This window comes from Dendrobium catenatum, unplaced genomic scaffold, assembly GCF_001605985.2.
Source record: "Dendrobium catenatum unplaced genomic scaffold, ASM160598v2 fragScaff_scaffold_793, whole genome shotgun sequence".
Lineage (NCBI taxonomy): Eukaryota > Viridiplantae > Streptophyta > Magnoliopsida > Asparagales > Orchidaceae > Dendrobium > Dendrobium catenatum.
Window position 1 is genome coordinate 723,168 of NW_021319255.1, and position 16,505 is coordinate 739,672.

General features: G+C 33.2%; 1 protein-coding gene across 4 annotated transcripts in view; it reads right to left on the reverse strand.

Annotated features, from left to right (window-relative positions):
- The window catches only part of LOC110116658 (vacuolar protein sorting-associated protein 8 homolog), a 44,895-nt gene that overhangs the window by 15,568 nt on the left and 12,822 nt on the right, over positions 1-16,505 (reverse strand). For 3 of the 4 annotated variants that reach the window (XM_020850333.2, XM_020850331.2, XM_020850330.2), the window contains exons 10-15: positions 16,163-16,218; positions 8,896-9,551; positions 8,589-8,779; positions 8,126-8,426; positions 2,886-3,173; positions 2,687-2,796 (exon numbers count right to left, since the gene is read on the reverse strand). In XM_020850333.2, the coding sequence (XP_020705992.1) occupies positions 2,687-2,796; positions 2,886-3,173; positions 8,126-8,426; positions 8,589-8,779; positions 8,896-9,551; positions 16,163-16,218 (1,602 nt within the window). The remainder of the gene's footprint in view (positions 1-2,686; positions 2,797-2,885; positions 3,174-8,125; positions 8,427-8,588; positions 8,780-8,895; positions 9,552-16,162; positions 16,219-16,505) is intronic. The other variant, XM_028696636.1, reaches the window with a different exon arrangement.

Below are 16,505 nucleotides of genomic sequence, written 5' to 3' on the forward strand. Positions count from 1 at the left end.
GGCTCGGGTGGTGGTGTGGAGACCAAAGAAGAACAACCGCCCGAAATTGGAGCACAGCCACTCGGGAGGTCCCACGAATAACACTCACATTGAGGGAGGACATGGAAGTGACATTGAAGCCTCTAGCGGTAGAAGGAGTGCGCATCAATGAGAAGGGGGAAAAGGAGGTGAAGATTAGGTGGAGCGGCCTCCCAGACTATGAGGCCACCTGGGAGCCACAGGAGAGGATTGCAGAGCAGTTTCCTGCTTTCCACCTTGAGGACAAGATGGTACTTGGGGAGGGGGGTAATGTTAGGCCGGTCCAACCTGGACCGGCCCAGCCGGTCCAAGTCTTCTCCAGGCGGAAGCGGGACGCACAGCCGACGGAAGAAGCAGGGGGCTTGGGGGTGGGGTCCACTAGCAATTCAAACAAAATTTAAGTGATTTTGGAGGGAGAATGAAGGATAGAGATGTCCTTTTGCTTTTGTTTTGAATTAGATTGTATTAAGAGGGAATTAATCTAGGTTTTAGGTTTATCTTGATTATTGCTTGTGTGCTTGAGAATTGCTACGGGGGGAGGTCGTGGGGCTCTAGATTTTCATCTAGAGAGCATCGGGAGAGTGGATCCTCCTCTCGAATAGAGGATCATTGTATCGGTTCGTTATTTTTTTGCAATCTACAACAATTTCCCTCAATTTCTCTCAGTTTTCTTCACGTTGGTTCGATGTTTTTGTGTTTGGTGGCTGTTTTCCCATAGAAAACAGCGGGTTACTTGTGATTTGGCTTCGATTCGATAGGAATCACTTGAAATATTCAAGTGGTACCTATCAAATTGGTACTTACTAAGATGCTCATATTCGCTCAAATATTTCTATTTAGGAGAGTAAGGCTCATCAGGCCATTTATTCATCAATTTTAGAATTTAGATCAATCCATTGGGGCATAAAGGGAGAAGCAAAAGCGGATTCATCCCCTATAGGACTCTCAATTCTTTACTAATGATAGCGATCTGACTTCTTCCTTCAGCATTTCACTGCAACATGTCCGATTTCGAAAAAAAAAAGATTAGGAAAATAGCATGGCTATACAAAAAATGGAAAAGGGAAACTCTCGTTTTGATAAACAGAAGGTATAGCGAAAAACACTGTTTTAAATTGATTAGAGCAAGTCCCCCTACTCACCTTGTTCAAGGTTGATTGGCTGGGAAGAGTCATAGGTTTTCTCTCTTTTCTCTTTACCTTGGTGTGTGACTAGGAACTAGGAACAGCTATTGCTATGAATCCCCAACTGTTAGCTCAATTTTTAGCGCAAAGGGAGTGAAAACAGTGACTTTCGGACTTAGATGTTGAAGGTGCCAGATCATTGACACAGTTAGTAAAGCTCTTGCCATAGCTCAGAATCTGAGTCTTAGTAGTAGTAGCGATAAGTCCAGTTCACGACTCCAATATTTTCAGGTGCATATGAACAAGTAGTGTGATCTTTTTCAATGAAGAATATCAGACGAGACATGATAAATTCTTTTCATCATAATGACTTGGCACATATCTGCTTCAGACTCGAAAAAAGAAGCTCTTTCCACCCGTGGACTCTCTTCTGAACTTTCTCCTTTCCTTAAGATTCTGAAAAACATTCTTCAAAGATCTACTCATCATGGTAGGCAAAGCCAAATTGGGTAAGAATATTTATCTGAAAAAACTCTTTTGCAAGCTATTCTGCCTCAAGTGAGCAGTTTAAGCCTAAGTAAGAAAATAATAGACTTGTCTAGATTTCTTTTATGGCTCGAGCCTCCCTCATATACTTACAATATCTTCCTAATCTCTATACATTCAGCTGCATTAACTAAAGAAAAAATAAGGCTATTGTCAAATAGAAATGAGAAAGATTGAGACGCTACCTGCTAGCCCTCACACCATGGAGACACTGCCTAGCTTCAAAAAGGATTGATTATTCACTTCCTAGCAAAGACAAAAGTCCTAGTTTTGGTTTTAAATCAAAAGGGAAATGGCTCCATAGCACGAGAAAGTTAGCCATGAATGACTTTCAGTTTGGGGGTGTATACATTCCATCTTTGTTGAGTAGTGCGCTCTTGCTTCCTTCCCCATTCATTTAGGACGTAGCAAGTGATCGACTAGTCTTTAAATCTATTCAGCTAGGAATGGATATAGTAAACAATAACTTTCACGGCATGGAAAATTCACAAGTCATTATATATATATATATATATATATATATAAATTGAAGCAAATCAATTTCAAGAAGATTAAATTTTAAAATATGAGTCAAGTTTCACATACCAAATAAAATTACTAGCCCTACACCTCTTACTCATCAAATTCTTGTTGCGTACAACCATCAACTGTGCACACCAAGAATTTGGAGATACATGCTAAGAATTTGATATGCACAGGGGTGTGAAATGAACTTGTACGTATCCTTTTACAGATCCTTTACACACCTACAAGTTCTACTTGTGTAAGACGCACCTAAAAACTTTTCCCAGCTAAGATCCATCTCAACACAATGGCTATTCTGAAATTGAGAGGTAAAAAGAGAGAAGAGAGTTTAAGGAAATAAATATTTATAAAGAATGTTAATAATAACGTATGGAAATGAATTATATCATCAAAATGATTGCAACAATCTTAACTACCAATAGATGAAATCAGTTAAATGCAATAAAAATAATCTGTAAATAAATTATGCTTACGAGTCAAATAACCGAAACCAAAGAGACTCGGACTCTTGTTGATCCAAACGATGAGTGTTTCTTTGGCATAAGCCAACCGAGGCACGTAAAACATCATGAACAGCCAGAGCCTGAAGAACATAAACCCACAAAACTGTTCTTACCACCCAGAGAGAAGCTAAACTGTTTTGAAATAGAGCGCAGGCAGTCATTTACAAACCTCTTTAAGTTTCAAGATATCAACAAGTTGCTCTGTCTGAGAGATATTTCTTGAATTTACGTCAGAAAATTTATTGATAACCGCAGAAACAAGCAATTCAATTTTTTCATCAAAGCCAGACATTATAAGTAGCAAAGCATTCCCAACATCACCAACTCTTTCGAGCAAAAAAGCAGCTGCATCTGTAACACCATACTCTTGACAGAGTTTCAAACAGTGCTCCAGTCTATAATTATCAAAAGTCTCCAAAAACTTTAGGACAGAACCACGTTCAAACTGGCACAAAAGCTGCACTAATGAAGAAGAGATGAATTTGATATGGCGCAACAAGTGGATTGGAGCATCATTATAGCAAAAAAAAATCTACTTTAATAAGAGAACAATCAGTTGCAACATCAGTTCTTCCAATAGCTGGAAAGAAACCTTTTTGACATTAATTTTGGTGTCCAGTTATAGTGAATCAGAATAACATCAACAATATAATACATTTGAATACAAGTGTAGAAAATAAACAAAAAAAAAAGGAAACTAGCAAAAAAACGTTATCAAAATATATATTTGCACAAAAAAGGGGTTATGGTCAACCTATAACATTACCAATCCAAGAAAGCAGTGTCACATAACTGTTTGGACGAATAAGCATATTTATGAAGCATGCCATTAATCTTTTTTATTTTTTTTTGAAGTATATGGCATTAATCTTTTGACTACATAATCAATGTTATATACTATTAAAAGTGCCCTGTTTAAGTTCTTTTAAACAGTAATTGATGTACATAACACCAAAATGATCTAGAAAAGGATGATGAAAATTATTGAACAAGAAAGGGTACATAACATGTTTTAACTTCATAGATTAAACAACTGCTATACAATAAAGATTTAAAAAAAAAAACATAAACATGTGTCCATTTTGAGAATCACCGACTCTTGAACAAAGCTCAACCATAATAAGACACAACAAAGACTAATATGATTCATAAACCACATGATTCCAATTGAAATATTGGCTTTGGCACCACTTGTTTCAAAGACAAGTACAAGAATAAAAAGTATTTGCTCACTCAAATTGGTTTCTCACTCTCTCTCTCTTCCCTTTTCCTTTCTCTCCTTTATCCTCTCTTATGTTCAAAGCAACTAATTCAAAACACACACATATACCCAGCCACTAAATGTAAAATTATAGTATCGGTAAAGTAGTAAAACAAGAAATTTAAACTTGAATAACATCTAAAGAAAAGCTTACAGTTTTATTGAGGCGTCAAACTATTTTAAAGACACTGGCCTTCTAAATTTGCACACCTAATTTTTATATCATAAAATTTACAAACCGGCTCCTTACATAGAGGAGCTTAGACACAGGTTTCAAATAAACATTATAAAGTTTGGGAACATACATGTTATCAACCGTTACTCCAAACTCATCGCACCATTGGGATAGTGTTCGTTAAAAAGTTTGGTCTGAGAATCATCATCCATGAATACTTGTGTTTTGGATTACAACAGCATCAAGCCTTTATCCCACTACATGGGGTCAGCTACATAAATCCTTTTTCTCTATTGTGTCCTATTAAAAGTCAAAATCTCATTTAAATCTAATAAAGAAATGTCATTTCTAATATTTTCTAACCAAGTCCTTCTAGGTCTACCGCTACCTTTCTTAAAATAGACCAAATCTAATACATCTACTCTCCTAATAGGGTCATCAGAAGGCCGACATTTTGCATGACCAAACCATCTAAGGTGGCTCTCTCTAATCTTATTTGTCACTGGAATTGCTCCAACCTTTTCCCAAATATGCCCCTTTCATATCCTGTCTCTAAGAGTAAGCCCACTCATCCACCTGAGCATCCTCATCTCAGCAACACTTAATATTATGCCTCACTTTTATTGGCCAACATTATGCGCCATAAAGCATTGCAAGTCTCACCACCATCTTATAAAATTTTCCCTTAATATTGAGTGGTACTTTTCTATCACACAACAAACCTGAAGCATTCCTCCACTTCAACCATCCAACTTGAATTCTACTAATAATATCCCCATCTATTTCACCATCACGCTGAACAATAGACCCAAGATATCTAAAACGATTACACTTATTAATAACTTGATCGCTCAAAGTCACAAACCCCTCACTAGATCTATTACTAAAATTACACTCCATGTATTCAGTTTTAGATCTCAAACAAAAATCTTTAGACTCTAAAGTTGACCTCCATAATTCAAGTTTACCTTCAACTCCCTCTCTAGTCTTATCAACAAGAAGAATATCATCAACAAAAAGCAAACACCAAGGTATATCCTCTTGCAAATGTCTAGTGAGAACATCCATGACTAAAACAAAAAGATAAGGGCTTAAGGCTGATCCTTGATGTAATCCAACTGAAATAGGAAATTACTTGGTCAAACCACCTTGTGTTTGAACACAAGTAATAGCTCCTGCAAACATATCTCTAATAACTTAAATATAAGCATTATTAACCCCGTATTTTTCTAGAACTCACCATAGCACTTCTCTTAGAACTTATCATATGCTTTCTCTAAATCAATAAATATCATATGTAGATCCTCCTTAGTCTCACTAAACTTCTCCATCAACCCTCTCAATAAATGAATAGCTTCCATATTAGACATACCCGACATGAATCCAAATTGATTTTAAGAAATATTAGTATCACGTCGTAACATACGCTCCATAACTCTCTACCAAAGTTTTAAAGTATGACACATCAATTTAATTCCTCTATAATTCGCATAATCTTGTGCATCACCATTATTCTTAAAAATAGGAATCAACACACTCATTACCCACTCATCTGGTATCTTTTTAGTGTTTAAAATAATATTAAAAAGTTTGTTAAGCTAAGAAACTCCTTAATCTCCTAAGCATTTCCACATCTCTATGGGAATATCATCAGGTCCACTAGTTTTTCCACACTTCATTTTCTTTAAAACCTCTCTAACTTCAGTTTTATTAATACGCTGATAAAAATAAAATTATTTTCATTTAGAGTGCTAAGGTCACTAAAGTCAATCGTACTCTCATAATCTTCATTGAAAAGCTTAACAAAATATCTCATCCACCTTTGTTAAATATCCTCTTCTAAAAAAATCATTTATTTATCTTCATCCTTAATGCACTTCACTTAAACTAAATCCTTACTAAGCCAATCTATTTGTTCGGCTAACTTATACATATATTTTTCGCCCTCTTTAGAATCTAATCTATTATATAAATTATTAAAATATAAAATATTTGCATTGTAGATTACTTTCTTAGACACTTTACGAGCCTCTTTATATCATTCCCAATTTTTAGAGTTTTTACATATGAACCAATTATTCTAACTAAAACTTTTTATTTTTGATATTTTCTTGCACATTTTGATTCCACCACCAACTATTTTTATTATTATGAGCTTTTCCTTTTGAAACTCCAAGCACATCCTTTGCAAAATTCTTAATATTACTAGCTACTTTATCCCATATAACATTCGCTTCCTCATGCACAAACAAAATATTAAGATCTTGAATCTTACTCTCAGAATTATTTTTGTTAGTATTTTTTAAAAGCCCTCATCTAATCTTAGAACGATGATTTACTAAATTTTTCATATTCTACCCATTCATCTTAAAATTCAAAACTAATTAGCGATGTTGGGTACATAAACTTTCACTCGGAAAAACTTTACAATCATTGCAACCTAAAAGATATTGGGCGGCGAACAGGTTTCAGGGTCGGGCATTAAACGAACGACAAGAGCGGGTGAATAGCAGAAATAGGTGCGGGAGGTAGAGTTGCCTGAATATGCCGAGATTTTGTTTGCCTGGACGGAATCACGTGAAGCGGAGTCAGGTTGGAGGTTGGTGCACCAATGGATGGTGGATGGATTTGCCGGTGGTTGTCGCCTGGTGGAGGTAAAGTCACCGGCATGGTTGCCGGCTGGTGGAAGTCAAATCGCCGGTATGGTTGCCATCTGGTAGAGGCTTCGAACATCGTCGACAACCTATCTTCATCCATGGTCTTCCCAAAGCTTCCAAACCCTGATTAACAATTGGCATCAAGGGTTGAGGTAGCATCCTTCATCCTGGTTAGAAGCTCACGACTCTGATCAACGTCAAGGGACAAAGTCGACTCTGATACCAACTAATGTGGGAAAATCAATGAATAATCATCACAAAGCACAACTCCTAAGAGCAAGAACACCAAAACAGTGAAAACACTGCTAAATCCCAAAAACATTAATTCATTTTTCTCCTTTCTTACAATCATTAGTATTTATAAAAGCAATATAACCTTTTAGCGAAGTCTAGAAAATAGTTATTAAATTATAAACTATTCCTAAGACTTATTTTTAAAATGCTCTGCATCACAGTCATTAATCCCCATTTCTAAATCACTTCTTAACTATTTACCTCGCAGGATCTTCCTCTAGATTGAATTCTTCCTTAAATCAAGATATCTAAGTCCACCATAATTTTAACTTCCACTTCCATGCTTGTCATCATTGCATATTAGTTTCTCATCGGGCAAAGATGTCCTCAGTATTTACATCTATATGGCGGAAAAGATTTCAAGTCAAGCCACAATGAAAATCAAGTATCTAACATGTAAATGTGGTTCTCTAAAACATGCATCTTTCAAGAAATTCAATAATCAGTCATTCAGTCTTTATATTTATTTCAACAAACAGATACAACGAATCCTCACTATTTAGGAGCAGTTTGCTCGGCAACAATAGTAGAGTATTGCATTTTAATATTTTTTTATATTTAGCATGAAGCAAAAGAAAAGAGAATTAAAAGTTTGAGGGATTTGAAATATCCAAATTGGGCAATTTCAAGATCGCACTTTGTACACGCTTGCAATTACCATCCTCAATTGCCTGTTCACCGTGTGATCTCCCATCCATCACCCCCACCCGCCCTTGCCAGCCCATTTTCATATTTCAATGCATTGAATACAATTGAAATGTATTATAATAATAAAAAATTTAATCCAATCAAATAACTTTTACATCTCAAAAATAATTGCATTTTAGATACTCTTATATATGTAAGCATCCAATCATATAGCTCCTTAATGAATTTCAAAAATTCCGTGTAAATACAACTCGACCAAGTCATCTGCTACTTGTATTGTGTCATGAATTTATTAGCCAATCTTTATATGTATTTCAGCTAGCACCGAAAAAGAATGCTCAAAATTTCATGGAATTATGGATTTCAAAACTGACCTCTAAATACTGCTCTGCCATCTCATCAGTTACTTGAATTGCATCGTGATGCAAAAGCTTTGGAAAATTTGAGAGTTTCTCCACGTAATCTGCAATTTCAATAGATGAATCCCTCGTTCTAACATTAGGATTATTTGATATAATAGTTTCAGGCACAGGAAAGTTGAGAGTGCCAGATATGTGAAAATCAATTACAGTCTTCAAGAAAAGGAAAAGGCTAAGTGGATGAGAATGAAGCTGTGAAAGAATATGCTGCTTCTCACTATCAAGTTGGTCAATAACCAAGAAAAATGTGCATTCCCTGCATCAAGGAAAGCAAAAAAGATATGAACAGGAAGTAAACTGATCGTAATTAATAAAAAATAGAAAATATACTTTGCACCACTGGTGTTCAATAGAAAATGCTGGAGCACACTCTGCAATGAGACGCATATGAACACAAACAAAGGCCAGCCTTCTTTACCTGCTAAGTTTAACCAGCTCAGGAATCCGTGAAATAACTGCTGATTGAAATAATAAAGCCTCCGCATTGTCTAGTTGCAAAAACAACTTGTTTATAAAAGAAAATGCATGAATAGGCTCATCCAAATCCTGCATATAGCTATCTAAGGCAGCAACATACTCGCCTCTGATGTAATGAATCAAGCCACATGCCTGAAAATTAATTCAAGAAGGAAACTAGGCCCAAATCTACCAGTAAAGCCTAACATAATTATATTACTCAAAAAAGCAACAGTATTCTGAATAATAATGAAATTTCTTAAACATACCTGAAAGAATTTAGCCTCCACGCAGAGAGGCAAAACAAAAGAAGAATTCCAAATTTCCTGAGGCACTGCCTTCAAAACAGAAAGCGCTTGCCTCTCCTTTAGAAGAGCATTATTTTTTTCACTGTAATCAAGTAGTGTTAAACTTGATGATGTCAAATATTCAAGAATATGCATCAAAACTCTTGTAGAAATTTTGGCATTTTTAGTTGCAACAAGATACCCTATGAATTCTAGTATAAAATGAATATCTTTTTTCAAAGGCCAAGCATCTGAATTGTCATCCATCTCAAAGAACGAGACCAAGTCAGATTCCAAGTCAAGAATAGATATTAGTGCATTTGCAATACTTTGCACCACTGCATCTTGGGTTTTTGAATACTTGAGTTCATGCTGATTTTCTAGATTTTCATGAGAAGCTGCTAGGTCAAGCACTGATGGATCATTAATAGTCTCTGGTTCGTTGAAAGCACACTTAAGAACATCCAAAGCTGCTTCAGTATCCAAGGAAAGGATACATAAGAGGTTTGATAAATTTCCACAAGATGATTTGAGCTTTTTTGACACTTGTGAGGTTGAAATTTTAGAATCTTCAAGTAAGAACTCCAGCAATTCTTTTCTAACTGAAGGTAATCTAGAGGGAGGAAGATAACCATGTCCTGCAATCAAAATTATAAGTTTAGGACTACTAAAGCTCCACCATTTACAACAAAGCAAAATTTTTGTGGCATGTAACAGCCATTGAGCTAAAGGAAGTATATCAACAAAGAAAAAAGTTCACTTCTTTCTTTCTGGCAAACAAGAATCTGCAAGTCATCAATCAGAAGTGTGGAAAGGCTTACAAAAAAGATTAATGCTGGGTCAAAGTAATATGGAATACTGCTCTTTAAATGATCTGATACTACTTGAGGTGAGGTTTGCATATGGAATACTGCTCTTTAAAGGCTTACTGTTTTCAATCAAGAGATGAGGCACATATGCGGGACCAATTCATACAAGAGAAAGGCGTTATTGGAACTTCAAACTAGCAAGTTTTCTTGATTGAAAAAGAGTACAAAATCCAAACATGAAATAAGCTTATGCCCAACCCTTCTATTGGAGTGGAGGGGGGTAGCGGCTAGAAGTAGATTACCAATAGATGAAGAGACTCCTTTTGTTAAAGATGCATGAATACATTATTGAAAAGCTAAAGAGGTATCACATTGAAAGATATATCTATGTAACTCTTCGTGAATGTGAAATTTAGGAATGCAAGAGATCATTATGAAATACAAAAAACAAGATCAACTTGTTATAAATCTCCAGATCATTAAAGAATTTCAATGCAAAAATATCTTTTCTCGGAAACAATTTTTGCGAGCACAGAAAAATATTCATGTTCTTAAATTGGCGTGATGGAACTCATCTAAAATCATGAGGAGATATGTATTCCAAGGTCGGCTAAAGACATCAAAGGCTGCATTGAGGATTTTCAAAGCTTATACTGGAACAAAAATTTTCGAGGTCCACTTAAAACATCCAAAGGTGCATAGTCAGATGTTGCATCTTACCATGCCATAAGAATTACTCATTACAAAACAAGGTACAACAAAATTATTTTTCATGATCAAAATATTGATGATGACGACCAAAATAGTTTGCCTATTCGTAGGACACACCTTTCTTTTTAGTTGTTTGTGTCTCTACTAGACGAAGGCACTAAGAACAATTAACCATCAAATAATAGCTCTAATGAGGAAAAATTCTTAAAAAATTAGAAAACCTAGGTCTATTGGCCATGTGTTTGTGAATGATGAAACTATTAAGCTATAAATCCGAATAAGAAAACCACTATGGATGCTTTACAACCCAAAAACCTTAATTTCCTCTTCATATATCCATTAAAATCCAGTGATTTCTCATGGATGATTTTCATTTAAAAATCCAAAAAAGAAGATGATCAAGCGTCAGTTTATTGGATCCATGTCCAATAGCTACCCATACATGAAATTGCATTCACATTGGATCCCTCCTTCCTCTTATATTAAATCATAGGTTGCATATGACCATTGAATCTCTATCAAATGGTTACATGCTTATTTCAATTCATACAAGTTGTACTATATTCCTATCAAATCATAGGTCATGACAAAATTAGCTTAACGATATGGGTGCTTGCATTTGCTAGGGTTTGTAATTTTTCCTACATTCTAGTGAAATTAAAAAAAATTGAATTTAATTAATTTGAGAAATCATGGAATAATTATGAATCTTTCATAGACCTTCAATTCAAAGGTCGATGTTTCACACCTCATAATGGATGAAATTAATTAAATTCATCATGACTCTTTAAAAACATAGAACAATATAAATGAAGTGATTAACTGCTCTTAACTTAGAGAACTCATAACTGAACATGAAATATTCCTAAAAATGTAAACTACCTTCCTTGCTTTCGAAGTAAGAGATTACACCAAAATTAATCTTACGAACCTCCTAAACCCATAAAAGAAACTTTTCCAAAAAGCTAAAGAATGAATCCAAAAAATTCCCAAAAATGAACTTTCTTATTAATTCTCTCTCTCCATAAGCAATGTTCTTAAGCTTTTAAAAAGTTCAAGCATTTTTCTATATGGACCTTAGAATCTCCTCTGGGACCAATTCATATTTAGATAATCATAGTCTCTTTGATTCGAGTAGAATCAAATTCAACTTGAATCATCTACCATTTAAATTCTTTTTGTTTGGTACTTTTTTAAACTCATTTGAAGCTTTTCAAATAATTTCTAAAGCATTCAAGAAAGAACCAACAATTCTCATGACCAAATCCCATATTCATTTAAATATTTGTTCTAATCAAAATTATTCAATATCTAAAACCCTTATACATGACATAAGTCCTAGCTTTGCTTGTGTTGTTCACTCAATCAAATCAAATAATACATCATTCTTGCAATCCATTTGGAAACCTCTCACTCCTTTGAGCAAATCTTAGGATGATCTGGGATTTATTAGAGTCAAATCCAACTTGACCCTTCTCTAAATGAATTTTTCTTGTTTTTTGTTTGCTCTAACTTTATATGGAATCCTCCTATAGTTTTCGAATGAATCCAAAAAAATATTAACACTCCTTAGGTCCAAAACCTAAGCTTCTAGGACAAGACTTTGGCTTGCCCAAAAGAAAACAAGCGGTCATCTTATTCAAACCCAAAGTTGACTTCCTCAAACGAATTCTTCTTGTGTAGTGTTCTTTATAACTTTATTTAACAATCCCCAATATATTTTAATGACTTTCAAAGGACTTCAGCATATGTCGAGTATCCTTCCAAGAGCCAAACAACATTAGACATGCCTTAGATTCGCTTTGGTTGGATTGAACCAAATTTAATACAAACCTTCTCATTCAAGATCTTTGTTGTAACACTCTAAATCCCATACGGAGGCTCCCAAATAAATCTAAGAGATTATGAATTAGGGTTAACTTATTCTAGAGAAAAAAATCTAGAATTCATTTTCATTTATTTGACCTTGAAGTCGAAAAACGAAACTAATCATTTACAAAGGATTCTAAGTCTAGTATCTTTTATTTCTTTGACTTAATCAAGCAAATGAATTTCACCTTTAAACTTCCAAGTTTTAAAAGTACTCTCATTCGTTTCAATTCTCAAACTAGAACCCAGAATGTTAAATTTTTTCATATTTATTTGAACACAATTTAAACAAATAGTTTAAAACTATTTTGTAACATACAACCACATGACATCTCTATCCCTAAGTTCTAATGCTACAAATTTATACCACCACCTTCATTTGTTTAGCTCAATCAAGCAAATAACCTTTTAGCTCTTGGCCCATAAGCATTAGCTTCTCTTATTTGATTCAAATCAAATAGGAGGTCTCTTTTCTTTGACCTCAAAGTCATCGGGTCACTTGCTTGATCTAATCAAGAGCATGCTTCCTTCCTTCTTGGCCTCAAAGCCAATGATCACTTGTTTGACTCGATCAAGTATTTGATTTCTTTATCTTAACTCTAAACTTTAAATTTTCATCACTTAATACTGACCCCACATAGTGGGATAAAGGCTTGTTGTTGTTGTTGTTGTTGAATTAAAAAGGGTGATTTTATCCTTTCTTTTAAATTTTAAATTTTAAATTTCAATTTTAAAGTCTTTATTAAGGGTCTTGATTCTAAAATTTATCTAGCTCAATTAGATGAATTTTATTAAATCCTAAGTAAAACCCTTAAGCAAATTAACTCAACCCAAATTAAGAAAAATTATCTTCCTCTTAATTAAATATTGAGAGAATCACTAAAATATATAAAAAATACTTAAGTTTCTCTTGATTCAATGATCCATCATTAAACCTCAAAAAGGAAGAACATTCATCACACTAGATCTCAAAACACTATAAATGGCATGTTTGCCTCAAAGCAAGCAGTGTTCATTCTATTGATTCTTTATAATCCTTTAAAAAAATGAAATATCTTTTGAATTTTAAATAAAAACTTTAATCCCAAATAACTTAAAGTATAATAAACCTTGAATTAAAACTAAATCTCTTTCTATTTCACAATCAGACAACACATCAAATAATAGTGCAAGGGCTAGTACACACTAGATGCATATCCCCTTAGGTATCTTAGGAGTAGGATCTGTTACTAAGCATATGATTATAATGTTTAGTTTGAGATTATGATTATTTGATAAACTATTTGTGTTATGGGACTTGCACTTAAGTTTTCAAGTAAAGATATATGTTTTTCCATAAAGGCAGCCATGCCAAAAAAGGGGTGAAAAAGTTGAAAATTAGTCATTTAACAACATTTGCTTGCAAGCACTGCTCATATGCTAAAGTAGGCCAGGCGAATAGGTTTTAAAAAATTAGGTCGATAACCATCAATGCAATGCAATTTTTTGAAATTGTGATGTATGAGGCATGTTAAATGTTTCTTAATTTGTATTGTGCAAGGAAGAGTATTTTCTTCACTTTACAAATGTAATTCATTTGTAGTATTAGGAAGTTAAATAGGACTTTGGAATATAGCAAAGTAACAATGAACTAGAAAGATAAATTCTAAAGTGAAGCTTTAGATACATCAGAAGCCAGAATTTGAAAACCACCAAGCTATATAATTGGTTGTATGAGACAAGCAACTCAACTATTATTTTATTTTTGTTAGTTGCATAAAAGACCTCTACTTTATTTTATGATAAATTTTTGAGAAAATGATCCAAAATGGTCCTTCAACTCTTTATGAGGGGCCAAAATGGTCCCTCAACTCTTTATGAGGGGCCAAAATGATCCCCAACTCTTTTGAGTGACCAATTTGATCCCTCAACTCTATAAAAAGGGGCATTTTTTGTCATAACATAAAATTTTGGGATTAATGGTGTTAAATCAAGGGGTATTTTGATTATTTTTAATTAAATTATTTATTAAATATAATTTTTAATTAATAGTTTTTTTAAAAAAAATTATTAAATATTTTTTAATTAAAAATATTAATAATTCTAATCTATAATGTTCCTAAATTAAAATTTAAAGTAGTAATAATTTTTAAATTAAAATTAGAATTATTAATAATTTTTTATTAAATAAATGTTTAATATTTTTTTTTCAAAAAGTAATATTATTTGAAAATTATATTTAATAAAAATTTAATTTAAAAACGTTAAAATACCCCTTAATTTAACATCATTAACCCCAAAATTTGATGTTATGACCAAAAAAGCCCTTTTTAAAAGAGTTGGGAGACCAAATTAGTCCTTCAAAAGAGTTGGGGACAATTTGATCCCTCACCAAAAGTTTCGGCCCCATTTAGGTCTTTTTCTATATTTTTTTTTTGTAATTGATTGTATAATTGCTTTAAATGCGCATTAGAAATGTATGTTTTCTAAAGTTTCTTTTTATACTTTGCTTATAGGTGGCCAAAACATTTTTGCGATAAATTCTTAGGAAATTAATTTTTACCCATTAAAATATGATTAATCTTAAAAGAAATCAAAAAATAATATTTTTAAATAAACTTATATAGCTTATCCAAAAATAAGCTGACTTTTTTAAAACCAAAACGAAATGCAAAAGCTTCCTTATGGATCTTAGTATGCAATTCAATATCTAACTGATTGCTTGCAAATAAGAATGTGTTATTTCAAAATTAGCAGCAAACACATGTATTTGCTAATAAACATTATATGCATAGCCTTGTGAGTGTGCATACATATGAATAAAAGCCCTCACATTAAGGATGTATAATAAAAAAAAATGCATTAAAGTCAGAAGATGCATATCCTTATGGTCAAACATCTTAGCCTAAGTGATTAAGTTTTAAGTACTCTACTCTTTCCTAAAATCAAAACAACCTAACCTATATTGTATGTGCACTGAGATTAGGATTATATGGCTTTAAAAGCACTTAAAATAGATTTGGATGGTCTTCATTTTGAAGCATGAATGTAAGATCACAAGTCTGAGTTCATAAGCTTTATACATCTTGATAAATTTTGATTCGAATTATTACCTATCATGGTTCTCACCTTATATATAGGGTCTGAGGATGATTTTTTTCTCAGTTACTTCATAAAGTATCATTTTCCTAAGTATTTTCTCAATCTTGTGTTATTGTAAAATTAGCCACAATCTCCTAGATCAAATTGATCAACTTTAACATAAATTCAATCTCAAAATGTAAAATACAACATAATATAATATTGAGTACATTTGAGTTTCTCATAATCAAATACTCTTGCTCTTAATCTTTCTTCCTCTGACTTCTACTCAAAATTAATTCTAAATTGATCCATTTATTCTTGAAATTCTAAAGACTAAATCTTTGAAATAAATTTCTTGAAATTATTTAAAAATGTTAGTCAATATATTGATAAAAATATATATAAATGACTATTTTAATAAAAAATTTCCTCAAGGACAAAAAAATTTATAATTAACCATAAAGGCTTTGCCCTTATAGGGAAAGGGCAACCCAGAATAAAAATAAACCCTATTAAATTAACATATTGTCCTTTATCATAAGATTTTAATTTTTGTGCCATACTTGATCTCAATGTTCCAAAACCTTTTAAGGATATAAAAATTTCCCATCACTTATAAATGACAAATAAAATTACAAATAACTTGGCAACAATGTAACAATCAAGGGCAGAAGTTCATGACAGTAATAGGTATACATAAGTACGATCATAATGCCACGTCATTCAACATAAAGCATTTAACCAGCTAGCATGATCCATAAGTCAAGATTTTTCTTGAGTAATACATGAATAGATACCTGGAGGAAATGCAAGGCCTTGAAAGCAATACTTCAGATAAACAAGCATTCTGTACCTGTTTAAATATTTTCAAAAGTCAATTTAAGAAAGCAACATGAAAATTTTAAAAACAAAATTATTATGAACTGCTGCTGAAAATGAATGGAGCACAGAAACCATGTATGCTTCATTAATTTTTTCAAGGCTACGGTGTGCCAAGTAGACACAGCTCCCGTCATTAACGATGTAAATATTAAAAGTTGGTTTAAAACTGCCAATAGCAGAGAGGTTTTATGCAGTAAAACCCACAGATCAGACTCACATTATGGTGACCAAATTGTTAGTCCACGGTCTGCCATTAAA